The sequence below is a fragment of the Oncorhynchus gorbuscha genome, linkage group LG20 (genome assembly GCF_021184085.1).
Source record: "Oncorhynchus gorbuscha isolate QuinsamMale2020 ecotype Even-year linkage group LG20, OgorEven_v1.0, whole genome shotgun sequence".
NCBI lineage: Eukaryota > Metazoa > Chordata > Actinopteri > Salmoniformes > Salmonidae > Oncorhynchus > Oncorhynchus gorbuscha.
The window spans coordinates 31,656,881-31,674,260 of NC_060192.1; the positions used below are offsets into that span (position 1 = coordinate 31,656,881).

A 17,380-nucleotide genomic window follows, 5' to 3' on the forward strand; every position below is an offset into this window, starting at 1 on the left:
AAAAGTTGGGTGGAAAAAAATATGAAATTCTCTTAAGTTGATAACTTTTTGCAAATCCAATCAGTTTTCCACGTTGATTTAAAGTCATCACATTATATTATTTTGTTGAAATGACGTGGAAACAATGTTGATTTAACTAGTTTTGCCCAGTGGGCTACATTTTAAGAAATAACTGATTTCTGTCAAACTAGCCTCTGGAGCTCTGTCAAAAGGTAGTGTTTAGGGATGGGGGAAAAGAGTGACACCAATCAGCCCCCCAAGGGCTGGAACTGCCCAGGCCTGGTCTAAAGGAAGTGTTTAGTTCCCATCACTTCTGCTTAAAGCTATTTGTCAGAGAAGAAGACCATATACTGGCTGCGACTGTGAGGCTGATTTAGCTGCGTTATGAATGACGTGCCTTCGGAAAGTATTCAGACCCTTTGACTTTTTCTACATTGATCAGAATTACAGTGTAGACATTGTTAATGTTGTAAATGACTATTGTAGCTGGAAACTGATGATTTTTAAGGGAATATCTACATAGGCGTACAGCGGCCCATTATCAGCAACCATCACTCCTGTGTTCCAATGGCACGTTGTGTTAGCTAATTCAACTTGATAATTTAAAAAGGTCGAAAACGCTTTTGCAATAATGTTAGCACAGCTGAAAACTGTTGTCTGATTAAAGAAGCAATAAAACTGGCCTTCTTTAGACTAGTTGAGTATCTGGACCATCAGCATTTGTGGGTTTGATTACAGGCTCAAAATGTCCAGAAACAAAGTACTTTCTCCTGAAACGCATCAGTCTATTTTTGTTCTGAGAAATGAAGGCTATTCCATGCAAGAAATTGCCAAGAAACTGAAGATCTCGTACACTGCTGTGTACTACTCCCTTCACAGAACAGACCAAACTGGCTCTAACCAGAATAGAAAGGAGTGGGAGGCCCCGGTGAAAAGTAAGAGGACAAGTACATTAGAGTGTCTAGTTTGAGAAACAGACGCCTCACAAGTCCTTAACTGGCAGCTTTCTTAAATATTACCCGCAAAACACCAGTCTCAACATCAACAGTAAAGAGGTGACTCCGGGATGCTGGCCTTCTAGGCAGAGTTCCTCTGTCCAGTCTCAACATCAACAGTAAAGAGGTGACTCCGGGATGCTGGCCTTCTAGGCAGAGTTGCAAAGAAAAAGAGTTGCAAAGAAAAAGCCATATTTAGACTGGCCAATAAAAAGAAAAGATTAAGATGGGCAAAAGAACACAGACAGCGGACAGAGGAACTCTGCCTAGAAGGCCAGCATCCCAGTCGCCTCTTCACTGTTGACGTTGACTGTATTTCTGATCAATTTGATGTTATTTTAATGGACATTAATGCCTTTCTGTCAAAAACAAGGACATTTCTAAGTGTCCCCAAACGTTTGAACGGTAGTGTAAGTATTCAGACCCTTTACTCAGTACTTTGTTGAAGCACCTTTGCAGCGATTACAGCCTCGAGTCTTCTTGGGTATGACGCTACAAGCTTGGCACATCTGTATTTGGGGAGTTTCTCCCATTCCTCTCTGCAGAACCTCTCAAGCTCTGTCAGGTTACATGGGTAGCGTTGCAGCACAGGTATCTTCAGGTCTCTCCAGAGATGTTCGATTGGGTTCAAGTCCAGACTCTGGCTGGGCCACTCAAGGACATTCAGTGACTTGTCCCGAAGCCACTCCTGCATTGGCTTGGCTGCGTGCTTAGGGTCATTGTCCTGTTGGAAGGTGAACCTTTGCCCTAGTCTGAGGTCCTGAGCAGGTTTTCATGAAGGACTTCTGTACTTTGCTCAGTTCATCTTTCCCTCGATCCTGACTAGTCTCCCAGTCTCTGCCGCTAAAAAACATCCCCACAGCATGATGCTGCCACCACCATACTTCACCATAGGGATGGTGCCAGGTTTCCTCCAGACATGACGCTTGGCATTCAGGCAAAAGAGTTCGGACTTGGTTTCTTCAGACCAGAGAATCTTGCTTCTCATGGTCTAAGAGTCTTTAGGTGCCTTTTGGCAAACTCCAAGCAGGCTGTCATGTGCCTTTTACTGAGGAGTATCCTCTGTCTGGCCACTCTACCATTAAGGCCTGATTGGTGGAATGCTGCAGAGATGGTTGTCCATCTGGAAGTTTCTTCACAGAGGAACTCAGGAGCTCTGTCAGTGTGACCATTGGGTTCTTGGTCACCTCCCTGACCAAGACCCTTCTCCCGATTTCTCAGTTTGGCAGGGCAGCCAGCTCTAGGAAGAATTTTGGTGGCTCCAAACTTCTTCCATTTAATAATTCTTGAAGACCTTCAAATGTTTTGGTACCCTTCCCCAGATCACAATCTTGTCTTGGCGATCTACAGACAATTCCCTCAATCTCATGGCTTGGTTTTTGCTCTGACATGCACTGTCAACAGTGGGACCTTATATATATAGGTGTGTGCCTTTCCAAATCAAATTTTCAGCTCAAATTTGAGTCTCATAGCAAAAGGGTCTGAATACTGTTTTACATTTTTAATAAATTAGAAAAATGTTCTAAAAAGGGGTGTTTTCGCTTTGTCATTATGGGGTATTGTGATGTCATTATGGGTTATTGTGATGTCATTATGGGGTATTGTGTTGTCATTATGGGGTATTGTGATGTCATTATGTTGTCATTATGGGGTATTTTGATGTCATTGTGGGGTATTGTGTTGTCATTATGGGGTATTGTGTTGTCATTATGGGGTATTGTGTTGTCATTATGGGGTATTGTGTGTAGATTGCTCAGGATTTTTTGCGAATAAGGTTGTAACATAACAAATGTGGGGAAATTCAAGGGGTCTGAATACTTTCAGAATGACTATGACCTACTGGACCTTCCTCTACAAGTAACGGTGCAAACAAAATGGTTGATAAACAAATTTAACAAAAATAACTGTTGTTGAACAAACAAAAAGATGAGCCTTTTCTCAGGAGCTAACGGGGAAACTTTACAACAGTTGATTGTGTACTGTAGGTGGCGGTAAACTAGACTCCTCCACACACAAACCATGGAGACCAAACTAAGATCTGGGCAAGATACAAAGAAATAGCATCAGTTAACTCTAACATGAAACTGTTTTTATAGGTGTAACTGCGTCGGATAATGTTAATGCTTTCACTTTGACCAGGATTTTGTCGTGTTGACTTTGTGGAATGAAAACAACCACCTGCCAGTAATCTGGAGATGAATCAGGAAATGTAAGAACTAACCCATGAAAGGCATGTCACAATTCAATGAGAAAACATCCGATACAACAGCCAGCCACTCAGGATTTAAGGAGCGCTGATGCCCTGGCATGGTGTGATGTGTGTAATAACACAAGATCATTTCTCAACCTCCACAGCGTGGCTGCTTGCACTGTAGACTATGCAGTAGGTGTTGAAATCAACACTATAAATGCACATCCCTTTCATTAAATTTAAGTTTGCTTCCCAATAGTTTTTATGTCAATGTTCTCACCAAAGAAATAATGACAGGGGAGTGGTTTTGACACAAGGCCTTGTGACGACAGTGGCTGCCAGGGCTGTTGTATGTACAACCTTCCATGATTAGCCTACAACAGAGTTTACTACAGTACACCAGACACCATTGTTTATTAGACTAGATGAGTTTAGTCATCACACGAACAGGGTCGCAGATTTAATAGCAGGATACAGTGAAATCCTTAAACTCCGAGCTCCAACAGTGAAAAGATTGAAGCAATAATAAAAAATACAATATGAATTACAATAGATCAAAATAAAATAAAATGCATTGGTCACATGCATTGAATACAACAGGTGTATTTACAGTGAAATGCTTACTTACAAGTCCATTCCCAACAACGCAAAGTTAAAAAGACAAATATTTACTAAATGTTTTTAAAAAACGAAGTAACACAAACAATTAAGATTATTTAATAAATAATCAAGGGGCTCAATGTAAATAGTCCGGGTGGCTATTTGATCAACAAATTCAGCAGTCTTGAGGTCGGAAACTTTTCAGGTGCCTTTTGGTCCCGGACTCCGTACCACTTGCCGTGTGGCAGCAGAGAGAACAGTCTTTGACTTGGGTGGCTGGAGCCTTTGACAATTTTTAGGGCCTTCCTCTAACACTGCCTGATATAGAGGTCCTAGATGGCAGGGAGTTCGGCCCCCGTGTTGCGCCGTGCGCACTACCCTCTATATCACCTTGTGGTCAGATGCCGAGCAGTTGCCATACCAAGCAGTGATGCAGCCACTCTTGATGGTGCTTTTTCAGGATCTTAGGGTTCATGCCAAATCTTTTCAGTCTCCTGAGGGGGAAGAGGAGTTGTCGTACCCTCTTCACAACTGTGTTGAGGTGTACATGTTTACACCTGTAACAATGAAATGTCCATTGGGGGGGGGGGGGTGGGAGCAGGAGGGGAAGAGGGGGAGCAGGTAGGGGAGTGCAACTATACCTTTTCACACAAAATAAATACATTAGTGCAACATATTTGGCAGAGAATCTTTTTGTCAATGACAGAAGTGTAACACTATTTGGCTGGCAACCACACAAGTAAATTAGCTTACAATGTTAAAAGCAAGATATGTTTTTCTAAAACGATGCTTGGCCATCATATTTCAAATGTTTACCATAAAAAGAATGTAGCTAGCTACGTTTCATAATGTTTTGGTTGAAGATAACCTTGCATTTTAATTTACTACAGGAGAAAAGCTACCCAGGAGGAACGCACGGTAGAAAGGTAGCCTACACATCAGTCAAAATGCTGCCTCTTTTTGAACAGATCTTTTTGGTGAACGTAGGGAACCGAAACACATCGGTGAAAGAGCCGTTCATTTGGCTCCCTGATTTGCATATTGCTACTACTGCTTTTTAAGATCAAAACAACGACTATCTGCAGACACGTTACAAAATGATTCTCTGAGGGTGAATCCGCACTGCAGAAACAATAATTAGTGGGGAGAGAGCATACATTCTGGTTCACGCTCAGCGGTAAAAAAAAACAGGTGATCTAATTTGCCCAAGTAAAAATGGATTTCATTGGACACAATGGGAGCTTACATTTGGGGCTTTGTATTGGAGATGGGTTCTAGGTGGTTCTGCAAATCATGGTTCTAAATCATTTTGTAAGGATTTTGAACCAAATAAGCCAACGGACCCAAATGAGCTGGTTCACTGAAAAGACTCTGAATGTCCATCACTAGTGATCCAATGAGGAGAGCAAAGATATTTCATCTGAGTGGAGAAGTGCAACTGAAGCACAAAATTAGCCCCATTACATTCATAATTTGTAGCCTAGCAGAATTTACAATAAGATTTTTATTATCTGCATTTACAAAACACAGATATTTTTTCACAGAGAGATACAGTATTAGTCCCAACCCAGACAACAGGTTATTCAGTACCACAGAGATACAGTATTGGGAATCAGTAAACACAGATTGTACAAAACAAAACCTCAACCCTGCCAACATGCAATCGCACTCTCTCCGATAAAGCACAGGAGATCTGAATCAGCAATCTCTCCTCCTTTAAGCTCAATTACCACTTGATTAAAACATTCAGACCTTACGCCAACATATTCTTTTCACAAACATGCGGCAATCTTTCATATGTCGACTGGGGCAATTTTCAGATGTATGACATTATTCGTGATGAGTTCACATGAATTACTCTCACTTAGCAACAATAAACAGTCTCACATAGTAACAATAAACAATGTTGTTGTTGTCGTCGTCACAGTCTTCACATGGTCAAAACGAAGCCACACCTCATGTCTATAAAATGAAATGTTTCCACCCATCTCAAAGTGCCCAAGTTTCTCTAGAAATCCATTCAACACGGTCACCAGTGATAAATAGGCCTAAGACGCCACCTATTGGTGATAGTTTGTGGCTTTTCCTGGCATCTGTCTCTATGGAGGAAGACCAACCAGTATGAAAAGCTGGAACATCCTCATTGTCTAACTACAGAACAGACAGAAATAACAGTCTGCGATCAAATTCATTAACTTCCCTGATACATAACTAAATGTATAAAAACAAAACAGGGATTACTTTCACCACAAATCTGATTTATTTTGTCTTCTCATGTATGGTCCATCTTAAAGTGCAATGCCACTGCCAACATAAGCAGATGATGGCTTTTACATTGTTATTGTAGTTATTGCTATTATGATTATGTACAGCACACAGGGGGGTGACAGGTCATTGAAAACTGTCAAGTGTTAAGCTTTCTCATGCATCAGGAATAATGCATAGTACCGTGTACAATTGGATGAATGAAGTGATCTTAGTCCCAGCTCCAGAAAAATACTTTTTTACAAGGCTGTTCAAGGGAGACTATACACCAGAGAATGGCCAAAATAAATATGGTATTACTGCCATCTTTGATATAAGCACCTTTAAAAAAAATCAAACAAGTCACGACAAGAAAAGGCTACCAAACGTAAACAATGTCGCCATAATTTTATTTATAGATAAAAGCTCTCTTTGTATTGTCTGAATGGGTGGATCTCGGTAATATCAATCGACACTGCGATCAAATGAAATTCATAGAATGTTAAAAAATATATATTTTTTTAAAAAGCGTATTGCATAACTACAGGAAACCCATTTCAAAATATTTGCAAAATCAAAAGACAGAGTTAGCCTAAAAGTTAAGAATTTCAACGGCTTTCATAAGGACGACCGAGGCCTCAGGATGCCACAACCTAATAAAAAAGTTCCACAAGTGTAATTATTGATCTAGTTGGAGTTAGCGGTGCTGCTGGTGTCTAGACTCTGGTCTACCTCCTGTCTGTGCAGAAAATCTGAGTTCAAGTTGCGCGTTTCAGCGATGAGACGTTTGACCCCCACCATCCACGGACTGACCTCGTTAACATGGTCAACCATCAGAGCCCGATGGACTTCATCAGCAGCGTCCCAGTTCCAGCTCTTCAACTCTGACAGGAGCATAAACACAGAAGCAGCACAGATGCGTTTTGGCTCATTTCAAAGAATTTCTTTCATTTAAAATGGGTGAGCTGCTTATTGACCCATGTACAGTGCCTTGCGAAAGTATTCGGCCCCCTTGAACTTTGCGACCTTTTGCCACATTTCAGGCTTCAAACATAAAATATAAAACTGTATTTTTTTGTGAAGAATCAACAACAAGTGGGACACAATCATGATGTGGAATGACATTTATTGGATATTTCAAACTTTTTTAACAATTCAAAAACTGAAAAATTGGGCGTGCAAAATTATTCAGCCCCCTTAAGTTAATACTTTATAGCGCCACCTTTTGCTGCGATTACAGCTGTAAGTCGCTTGGGGTATGTCTATCAGTTTTGCACATCAAGAGACTGAAATTTTTGCCCATTCCTCCTTGCAAAACAGCTCGAGCTCAGTGAGGTTGGATGGAGAGCATTTGTGAACAGCAGTTTACAGTTCTACAAGTTTACAATTCTAAAACCTGGATATGTTTATTTTTGAACCATTCCATTGTAGATTTTGCTTTATGTTTTGGATCATTGTCTTGTTGGAAGACAAATCTCTGTCCCAGTCTCAGGTCTTTTGCAGACTCCATCAGGTTTTCTTCCAGAATGGTCCTGTATTTGGCTCCATCCATCTTCCCATCAATTTTAACCATCTTCCCTGTCCCTGCTGAAGAAAAGCAGGCCCAAACCATGATGCTGCCACCACCATGTTTGACAGTGGGGATGGGGTGTTCAGGGTGATAAGCTGTGTTGTTTTTACACCAAACATAACGTTTTGCATTGTTGCCAAAAAGTTCAATTTTGGTTTCATCTGACCAGAGCACCTTCTTCCACATGTTTGGTGTTTCTCCCAGGTGGCTTGTGGCAAACTTTAAACAACACTTTTTATGGATATCTTTAAGAAATGGCTTTCTTCTTGCCACTCTTCCATATAGGCCAGATTTGTGCAATATACGACTGATTGTTGTCCTATGGACAGAGTCTCCCACCTCAGCTGTAAATCTCTGCAGTTCATCCAGAGTGATCATGGGCCTCTTGGCTGCATCTCTGATCAGTCTTCTCCTTGTATGAGCTGAAAGTTTAGAGGGACAGCCAGGTCTTGGTCGATTTGCAGTGGTCTGATACTCCTTCCATTTCAATATTATCGCTTGCACAGTGCTCCTTGTGATGTTTAAAGCTTGGGAAATATTTTTGTATCCAAATCCGGCTTTAAACTTCTTCACAACAGTATCTCGGACCTGCCTGGTGTGTTCCTTGTTCTTCATGATGCTCTCTGTGCTTTTAACGGACCTCTGAGACTATCACAGTGCAGGTGCATTTATACAGAGACTTGATTACACACAGGTGGATTGTATTTATCATCATTAGTCATTTAGGTCAACATTGGATCATTCAGAGATCCTCACTGAACTTCTGGAGAGAGTTTGCTGCACTGAAAGTAAAGGGGCTGAATAATTTTGCACGCCCAATTTTTCAGTTTTTGATTTGTTAAAAAAGTTTGAAATATCCAATAAATGTCGTTCCACTTCATGATTGTGTCCCAATTGTTGTTGATTCTTCACAAAAAAATACAGTTTTATATCTTTATGTTTGAAGCCTGAAATGTGGCAAAAGGTCGCAAAGTTCAAGGGGGCCGAATACTTTCGCAAGGCACTGTATTTTTCCTCAGCAGAAATATGACGTCTATTATAGTGAACAGGTTCTCCTACCTTGCACCAGTCCATTCATTCTTCGTCTAACAGGAAGTGACAACTTCCCAGACCTCCACATGTCCTCAAAGAGCTTCAAGCGCTTCGCCACATCGTCACACACCTGTTTCTGCAAGGGGCACATGTCAAACATTCAGCATTTTGGTTGGTAAAGCAGTGAGTGTCATCTCACCCTGTACACAATAACAGAGCTACAAATTTATCATGGCCAGATGACATCTGACAAAAATTACACTCAATTTTAGTTTTGGGTTAACCGAAATGACAGAACTACATACACAGTGCAATTTGTAAATGGTGTGTCAACTGTGGCTGGGAATTCTAGAGCTAGAGAAATCCTTCTTACTTTGACTGTGTGTCGACAAGCTGTCAGTGCCCAGTTGAGAAGATTAACTACGTTGTCGACATCTGACTCACTTTCTGATTGGTCACTGGCAGACTCTGTGTGCGCTACCACATGGCAAGGTGGTGGAGATGTGGCCATCATCATCACCCCACCAACAGGAGGGGCTGCAACTTGACATGGCCGAGAGGACATGTTCATACTACATGGAGGAGGGACCAGTGGGTTGGTAGGAGGAGTCATTGGAACTGTTGAGGTTGGAGAAGTTCCTGGGACCGGACCTGTGGATTAGTGATGCGTGGTATGACTCATAAGCCACAGTTATATCTGCGGTTTAATTCAATAAGACAAAAGTTGCGAAAGGAGAGTTGAAAATAAAGAGAAGGGAGGGACAGAAAAGTAATGTTTGGGAAAGATTTGGTGAAGGGAGGAAAGCGGATGATAGTAGTGACGGCTGTTATGTGTGATGATTGTGAGGCACTATACAAATTTGACAGTTACAAGACGGGACTTCAAATAGGCCTATGGCATGTCAAGGAAACTGTAGCCTACTGTTTAGATGGGTTCAATGGAAAATTAAATTTGTACATTGACTAACCAGAATAACCGGCTGTTTTTTGGCAAACTCCAAAGACCTCTGATAATACTAGTCCTGTGCAAATCGACATCCCCGTGTTTTAAGAGAAATGTCTGGGTTTTACAGATGTTGCTCACAGTTTAAGCAAGAAAACAATAACTGATTGGATGAATTGAACGAAGTGCTGCGCATAGCCATATGAAGGTCCTACATGTATCAACTTTCACAGGGAATGCTTTTTATTTTTTATTTTACCTTTATTTAACTAGGCAAGTCAGTAAAGAACAAATTCTTATTTTCAATGACGGCCTAGGAACAGTGGGTTAACTGGCTGTTCAGGGGCAGAACGACAGATTTGTACCATGTCAACTCAGGGATTTGAACTTGCAACCTTCCGGTTACTAGTCCAACACTCTAACTACTAGGCTACCCTTGCTGTTAATAGATGGCAAAGCAGCATACAATTGAGCTAAACATTTGGAACAAGTTCACTTTCTCCTCCATAGCCTACAATATCATAATGACTACGATCACACTTCCTCAATTCAAATATTATGGTGACACTATACCAATGATGGTTTGGTATGGTTTAGAAACTTGGGAACCAAGCTTGAGTTATCAGTGTAGCCTGTTATTGCCTGGACTTGTTCAAATAGCATCACAACTATAAAATAAAATAAAAACTTTCAGTCTTTCGTCAACTGTCATTTGGAAAAAAAACGTATCCCATCCAAATCATCCGCTGAAATAACAGACATTCTGGGAAATAAATACATAACCAACGTTCTGTAGTAATACTAGTCCCATGTGAGTAGGGCTACAGCCTTAATGATAACTCCTGCAGAATTATGCATTTATTAGTGTAAAATTATACACCAAATGTAGGCAAAATTGGGACTTGGGAACAAGAGTGGAGAAATATGATTTATTTCTGCATCTTGAGAGAATGCAATGCTCAGAGATACAAAGAGGTGCGGTCTTCATCAGCAAAGCATAATAATATCTGATAGCATTTCAACCACATAAAACATGCAATATTCTGAAATCTTATCAGAAACACATTGGGTGGTTTTCAGCTTTCTTTTTCCTTGCAACCAGTCAAACTGATGTCATTTTGCACAGAAAATCATTTCCTGTTTGTTTTTGCTTTATTGTATTTTCTACCCGGTCCCTAAACATCTTTGCTCCGTGAAAGATGACAGAATTGAGCCAATGTCAACTAGATTGAAGCATTCATTCTATCGATCTATGACATTATTCTGGTGAGCAATGGTTTATTTAGTCTTTTTGGGCAAAATATGACAAAAGAGGAGCTACATGCATCTAATTATAGAAAAAGTGACTAACAAATAGCTACCAAAATGTCTGAAATTATAACCAGAAACATATCTAAAAATCAGGCAAAACAAAAATCCTGCACCCCATGTCAAAAAATTGTTCTGCAGTCTGACTGTAGCCTATAGCACACCTATTCTAGAGTTAGGATTTTCACTTTATCACATATAGTCGGGCGGTTGCAGATGAGTTGTTGGCAATTGAGGGCAGGTGGATAAATAGAACCAGGATGATTCATCATCTCCTCTGACATTCTAGGAAAAGTCCAGACATCAGAAAGACAATCACACAGCCCCTGAGTAGACATCAAAGTACCATGATACTCCCAAAGATTAATGGATTTCTAAACATGTTCAAGGTGTGAATATATACATTTCTTTCCAACAGTCTAGAGAACATACTGGGGGATCCAGTGAGTTGAGGTGGGGGCACTCTCTTGTTGAGAGGGGTCCTCTTGGGTGCACCTTGTGCTGCTGTCTGCAAACCGTAGGAAAACTGTGGAGGGTCATTCCAGCCCCGCTCCTGGTTACCTTGGGTAATAAAGCCAGTGAGAGTTTTATTTCAAAAGACCTATCAGAATATGAGAACAGATGGATGAAACAACCATTAACCAGTTAGCGTGTAGTACACATTCAGTCATACACGTGATCAAAACTGCTTATAATCGTCACCAACATGTGATGTACCAGTAGTCATACTCAAACTAGATGTCCTAAAGCACTGGGGAGACAACTAAGGTGAAGAGCATTAAGTAAAGGCAAAAGCATATTCAAAAAGTTTTTATAACTTTGTTAGCCAACTAACTAACTATCAAACTAGCTTGCTTCTGCTAGTTCTCCCCATAGTAGAGTTGCAGTAAACTAATACCACCAACATGTATGTACTTACATATTCTAGATAAATTAACACAGTAGAAGCATTCAATTGGACAGAAAATACCTGGTTTGATGTAAAGGTCCTCAGCCTCCATTGCTTATTTCACAAAACAAAATAAACTCTCCAGTGGTTTTCCCGGACACGTGGACAGGATGTTAAACATTGACATAACGCATATCCGGTTGGTGAGTCGAACATAATACAACATATTTATAACTAACCCAAGGTAGTGTCTGTGTGTGTTACAGTGGGAGCAAATGAAGCATAGTGAGCAGAACAATCAATGAGGTTGGCTATTGGTGCGTTGTATCAATCATTTGCATATTTCCGTTAGGGAACGCCTCTTATGTGAAGTGCGCGTGTACACAAACTCAATTCCACCTTGCACTCCATCTAAACAACGCAATTTTTTTTAACAACTTTGGCAAAACGTCGAGTCTATATAAAACGCAATGCACTGTGTTTGTAACATATTCTAGTTTTTGGGAACAGAAACATTTATTGAGAAAATTAGCATAATTCGGCCCAACCCATAATTAGATTTCCTCACGCTACAATATTAGATGGTGGGAAAACTTTCAGCAACTAGTGGTCAGTGGTTTGAATTTTGTCCAAGTTTTCAGATATTTTTTTGAGTGGGGGAGATATTTTCATTGTTGACATAACACTGTAAAAACACCAGGAAATCAGCTCCAAGATGTTTTAATTACAGAAATCTGTTCCCAAGTATTCCCACGCATAATAGAAAGACACACTACCTTTCAAAAGTTTGGGGACGATTAGAAATGTCCTGTCCTTCCTTTAAAGACAATAAAAAAATTGTCCATTGAATTAACATCAAATTGATCAGAAATATGAGAAATTGCCAAGAAACTGAAGATCTCGTACAACGCTGTGTACTACTCCTTTCACAGAACAGCGCAAACTGTCTCTAACCAGGATAGAAAGAGGAGTGGGAGGCCACAGTGCACAACTGAGCAAGAGGACAAGTACATTAGTGTCTAGTTTGAGAAACAGACACCTCACAAGTCCTCAAATGGCAGCTTCATTAAATAGTACCCGCAAAACACTAGTCTCAACCTCAACATTGAAGAAGCGACTCCGGAATGCTGGCCTTCTAGGCAGAGTTGCAAAGAAAAAGCCATCTCTCAGACTGGCCAATAAAAATAAAAGATTAAGATGGGCAGAAGAACATAGACACTGGAGAGTAGCTCTGCCTAGAAGGTCAGCATCCCGGAGACGCCTCTTCACAAGACTGGTGTTTTTCTGGTACTATTTAATAAAGCTGCCAGTTGAGGACGGTTTCTCAAACTAGACACTAATGTATTTGGTGCACAGCGGTGTACGAGAGTTTCAGTTTCTTGGCAATTTCTCGCCTTCATTAGCTAACACAACATGCCATTGGAACACAGGAGTGATGGTCAGCGGTCTGTAGCTCAGTTGGTAGAGCATGGCGCTTGTAACGCCAGGGTAGTGGGTTCGATTCCCGGGACCACCCATAGGTAGAATGTATGCACACATGACTGTAAGTCGCTTTGGATAAAAGCGTCCGCTAAATGGCATATATTATTATATATTATGGTTGCTGATAATGGGCCTCTGTACGCCTATGTAGATATTCTATTAAAAATCAGCCGTTTCCAGCTACAATAATAATTTTTGTCTAGACTGAATTTATGATCAATTTGATGTTATTTTAATGGACAAAAAAAATGTTTTTCTTTCAAAAACAAGGACATTTCTAAGTGACCCCAAACTTTTGAATGGCAGTGTATGTGATCGTATACAAATAATATATTGATTGGATTTATATAGCTCTTTTCTACCAACTGAGGTACTCAAAGTGCTTTATATAGCAGAGAAATTCACCTCATTCGCCATCAATATGTAGCATCCACCTCAGTGATGCACGGCAACCCTTTTTGTGTCAGAACACTCACCACACATCAGCCGTCAGGTGGAGAGGTGAAGAGTGATAGAGTACATTCGGAAAGTATTCACACCCCTTGACTTTTCCCACATTGTGTTACGTTACAGCCTTATTCTAAAGTGTTTAAAATAATAATATTCCCTCAATCTCCACACAATACCCCATAATGACAAAGCAAAAAATGTTTTTTAGACATTTATGCACATTTATATAAAAAAATACATATATGTCGCTACAAGCTTGGCCCACCTGTATTTGGGGAGTTTCTCCCATTCCTCTCTGCAGATCCTCTCAAGCTCTATCAGGATGGATGGGGAGCGCCTCTCCAGAGATGTTCAATAGGGTTCAAGTCCAGGCTCTGGCTGGGCCACTCAAGGACATTCAGAGACTTGTCCCGAAGCCACTCCTGCATTGTCTTCGCTGTGTGCTTAGGGTCGTTGTCCTGTCGGAAGGTGAACCTTCGCCCAGTCTGAGGTCCTGAGCGCTCTGGAGCAGGTTTTCATCAAGGATCTCTCTGTACTTTGCTCCATTCATCATTCCCTCATTTCTGACTAGTCTCCCAGTCCCTGCTGCTGAAACACATCCCCACAGAATGATGCTGCCACCACCATGCTTCACCAAAAGGATGGTGCCAGGTTTCCACCAGATGTGACACTTGGCATTCAGGCCAGAGAAATCTTGTTTCTCATGGTCTGAGAGTCCTTTAGGTGCCTTTTGGCAAACTCCAAGCGGGCTGTCATGTGCCTTTTACTGAGGAATGGCTTCCGTCTGGCCACTCTACCATGAAGGCCTGATTGGTGGAGTGCTGCAGAAATGGTTGTCCTTCTGGAAGCCTCTCCCATCTCCACAGAGGAACTCTGGAGATCTTTCAGAGTGACCATTGGGTTCTTGGTCACATCCCTGACCAATGCCCTTCTCACCAATTGCTCAGTTTGGCAATTTTTTGGTACCCTTCCCCAGATTTGTGCCTCGACACAATCCTGTCTCGGAGCTCTACGGACAAATCCTTGCATCTCCTGGATTCGTTTTTGCTCTGACATGCACTATCAACTGTGGGACCTTATATAGACAGGTGTGTGCCTTTCCAAATCATGTCCATTAAATTGAATTTACCACAGGTGGACTCTAATCAAGTTGTAGAAACATCTCAAGGATGATCAACAGAAACAGGATGCACCTGAGATCCATTTCGAGTGTCATAGCAAAGGCTCTGAATACTTAAGTCAATAAGGTATTTCTGGTTAAAGAAAAATATTAATTTGCCAAAAAAATCTAAAAACTGTTTTTGATTTGTCAATATGGGGTATTGTGTGTAGATTGATGAATAAAAACAATATTTTATCCATTTAATAATAAAGGCTGTAACGTAACAACATGTTGAAAAAGTCAAGGGGTCTGAATACCTTCTGAATGCACTGTATGCCAAATAGGAATGAGGAGGATTATTAGGTGGCCATGATGGAATGTGGCCAGGTTGTGAATTTAGCCATGACACTGGGATGAACACCCCTACTCTTACAATAAGTGTCATGGGATTTTGAATGAGCACCCGTTTTAACCTGTTTTAACGTCCAAAAAACCAGCACCCTACGCAGTGCAATGTCCCCAAATGTAATCAAGGTTTTAGTCTAATATTATAGCTGTTTGGGCTTCTTGCGGTCAATTTTCAGTCTAAAAATATACAGTACCAGTCAAAAGTTTGGACACCCCTACTCATTCAAGGGTTTTTATTTATTTTTACTATTTTCTACATTGTAGAATAACATTGAAGACATCAAAACTATGACATAACACATATGGAATCATGTAAGAGAGTTGAAGTTAAACTTTGATTAATGTCACACACAGGAAACAGAAAAGAACAGGATTTACGAGCAATTTATTATTCCAGCATAGACCACCACAATGTGGACCTAGTTAGATACAACTGTGCGAAATAATCACAATTAAAAAAAATAGCATTTACATGACATCCTATTTTCTTCTGTGCTAAAGTACTGCAAATATATAGAGAGATACATATTTATTTACTAGTTTATTTACAAAAACAACATTTTCTTAAGGTGCTACATGACCTATGACATTACCTCTAACCAATGCTACATGACCTATGACATTAACTCTAACCAATGCTACATGACCTATGACATTACCTCTAACCAATGCTACATGACCTATGACATTACCTCTAACCAATGCTACATGACCTATGACACTACCTCTAACCAATGCTACATGACCTATGACACTACCTCTAACCAATGCTACATGACCTATGACACTTCGTCTAACCAATGCTACATGACCTATGACATTACCTCTAACCAATGCTACATGACCTATGACACTACCTCTAACCAATGCTACATGACCTATGACACTACCTCTAACCAATGCTACATGACCTATGACACTAACCAATGCCCCTAACTAATTCTCCTGGATAATAAGGATATCACTTCTCCATTCATGTTCTTATATGCCAAAGCTCTGCCTTTTAATTTTTCCCAACTTTGACATGATCCTTAATAAGGAGACCTGAGTTGTTTTGTTATATAATAGATATTTAGAATGAGCAAGGTGCAGTTGCATATCAGTAACATATAGCATGACCTCTCTGAAGTGCCATTCTTTTTGTGTCCAAGTGTTTCACAGCATAATGTGGGCCTACTATTGCAAATTACTTAGAAAATCAGCATGCATTAAACCAAGTGTCTTTCACCCCGCAAACGGTTGATAACCCCTAACATATTTCATTCAATGAAGTGCAAATATGTTTTTATTTTGGGGTGAATCACAACAGTGATATAAATTCTGTGTTTTTTTTGTTGGTCTTTCATCTCGTGAAAATGCTGTTTAGTATGTCCTCCATTAGGAACAAGCTTTCAGTGGTGGTGACTGGTTGCATTTAGAGTTTAGTCATTGACCTGATTTATAAGTGTTTTCACTTTTACTTGTGAGAGCCAATATATTATTTTTATTTTTTATCACCAATTGCATGGAAAGTACCTGAGCAAAGCATTTCATTCCCAAGCATGTCCGAAAGCATGCAGTGCTTCTGTAAAGCTTTAAGGGGCTTCAAGCAAACTGTTGGATTGAAATAACACTCTCCCCATTAAATATAAAGATCTAAGCCTTTGTTTAACACTTTCAAAGCTTTTTGTGTTGTATGTCCTAAACACAAACTTTTTTTCAGAACTGAAACTCTTTCTCTTTAATGGGAAGGCCACTGTAGGACTGGCACCACTTTTAGCTAAAGGGATTCTGTCTGAGTATGTTGCATCAAAATAGAGAGTTGGACCAAAGCCCGGATCCGGTTGGTCTTCATTTTCTGTTGACAAACTGGGGCCTAGGATGTTCAACGGTCTAATTCTCAATTTTGTCATGATGTCTAATTACAATAATGGAGGAATATATATATATCTTATATATCGTATGGATATCTTATGTCCCATCTTTATGACGACTAATCTCACATTAGAGGACTTTTTGTTGTCAACTGCCAGAAGGACTATAAAGCTATAAGGTTGACACACTGTGATGTATATATTTGAAGTTAAAGATCACTTTACATTTATTAGAAAGAACAGTATATGTAGTTAATACAACCTATCTAACTACATTAATTGTACAAGAATCAAGTCACTGTTACATTTAGCT

General features: G+C 40.2%; 1 protein-coding gene across 1 annotated transcript; it reads right to left on the minus strand.

Moving 5' to 3' along the window:
* Positions 1-5,273: 5,273 nt before the first annotated feature.
* Positions 5,274-12,073, minus strand: LOC124007430 (steroid receptor RNA activator 1-like). The gene is made up of 5 exons (XM_046317982.1): positions 11,854-12,073; positions 11,316-11,444; positions 9,006-9,283; positions 8,660-8,768; positions 5,274-6,914 (listed from the first exon to the last, which is right to left on the minus strand). The coding sequence occupies exons 1-5, from the start codon at positions 11,882-11,884 to the stop codon at positions 6,718-6,720; spliced, it is 744 nt and encodes a 247-aa protein (XP_046173938.1). The 5' UTR covers positions 11,885-12,073; the 3' UTR covers positions 5,274-6,717.
* Positions 12,074-17,380: the final 5,307 nt, after the last annotated feature.

Coding starts and splice junctions, on each gene's coding strand:
- LOC124007430 (XM_046317982.1), bottom strand. CDS start 11,884: ATGGAGGCTGAGGACCTTTACATCAAACCAG. Junction 8,769..9,005: donor CTTGTCGACACACAGTCAAA/GTAAGAAGGATT, acceptor TGCCCCTTGCAG/AAACAGGTGTGTGACGATGT. Junction 6,915..8,659: donor AATGAATGGACTGGTGCAAG/GTAGGAGAACCT, acceptor TGCTCCTGTCAG/AGTTGAAGAGCTGGAACTGG.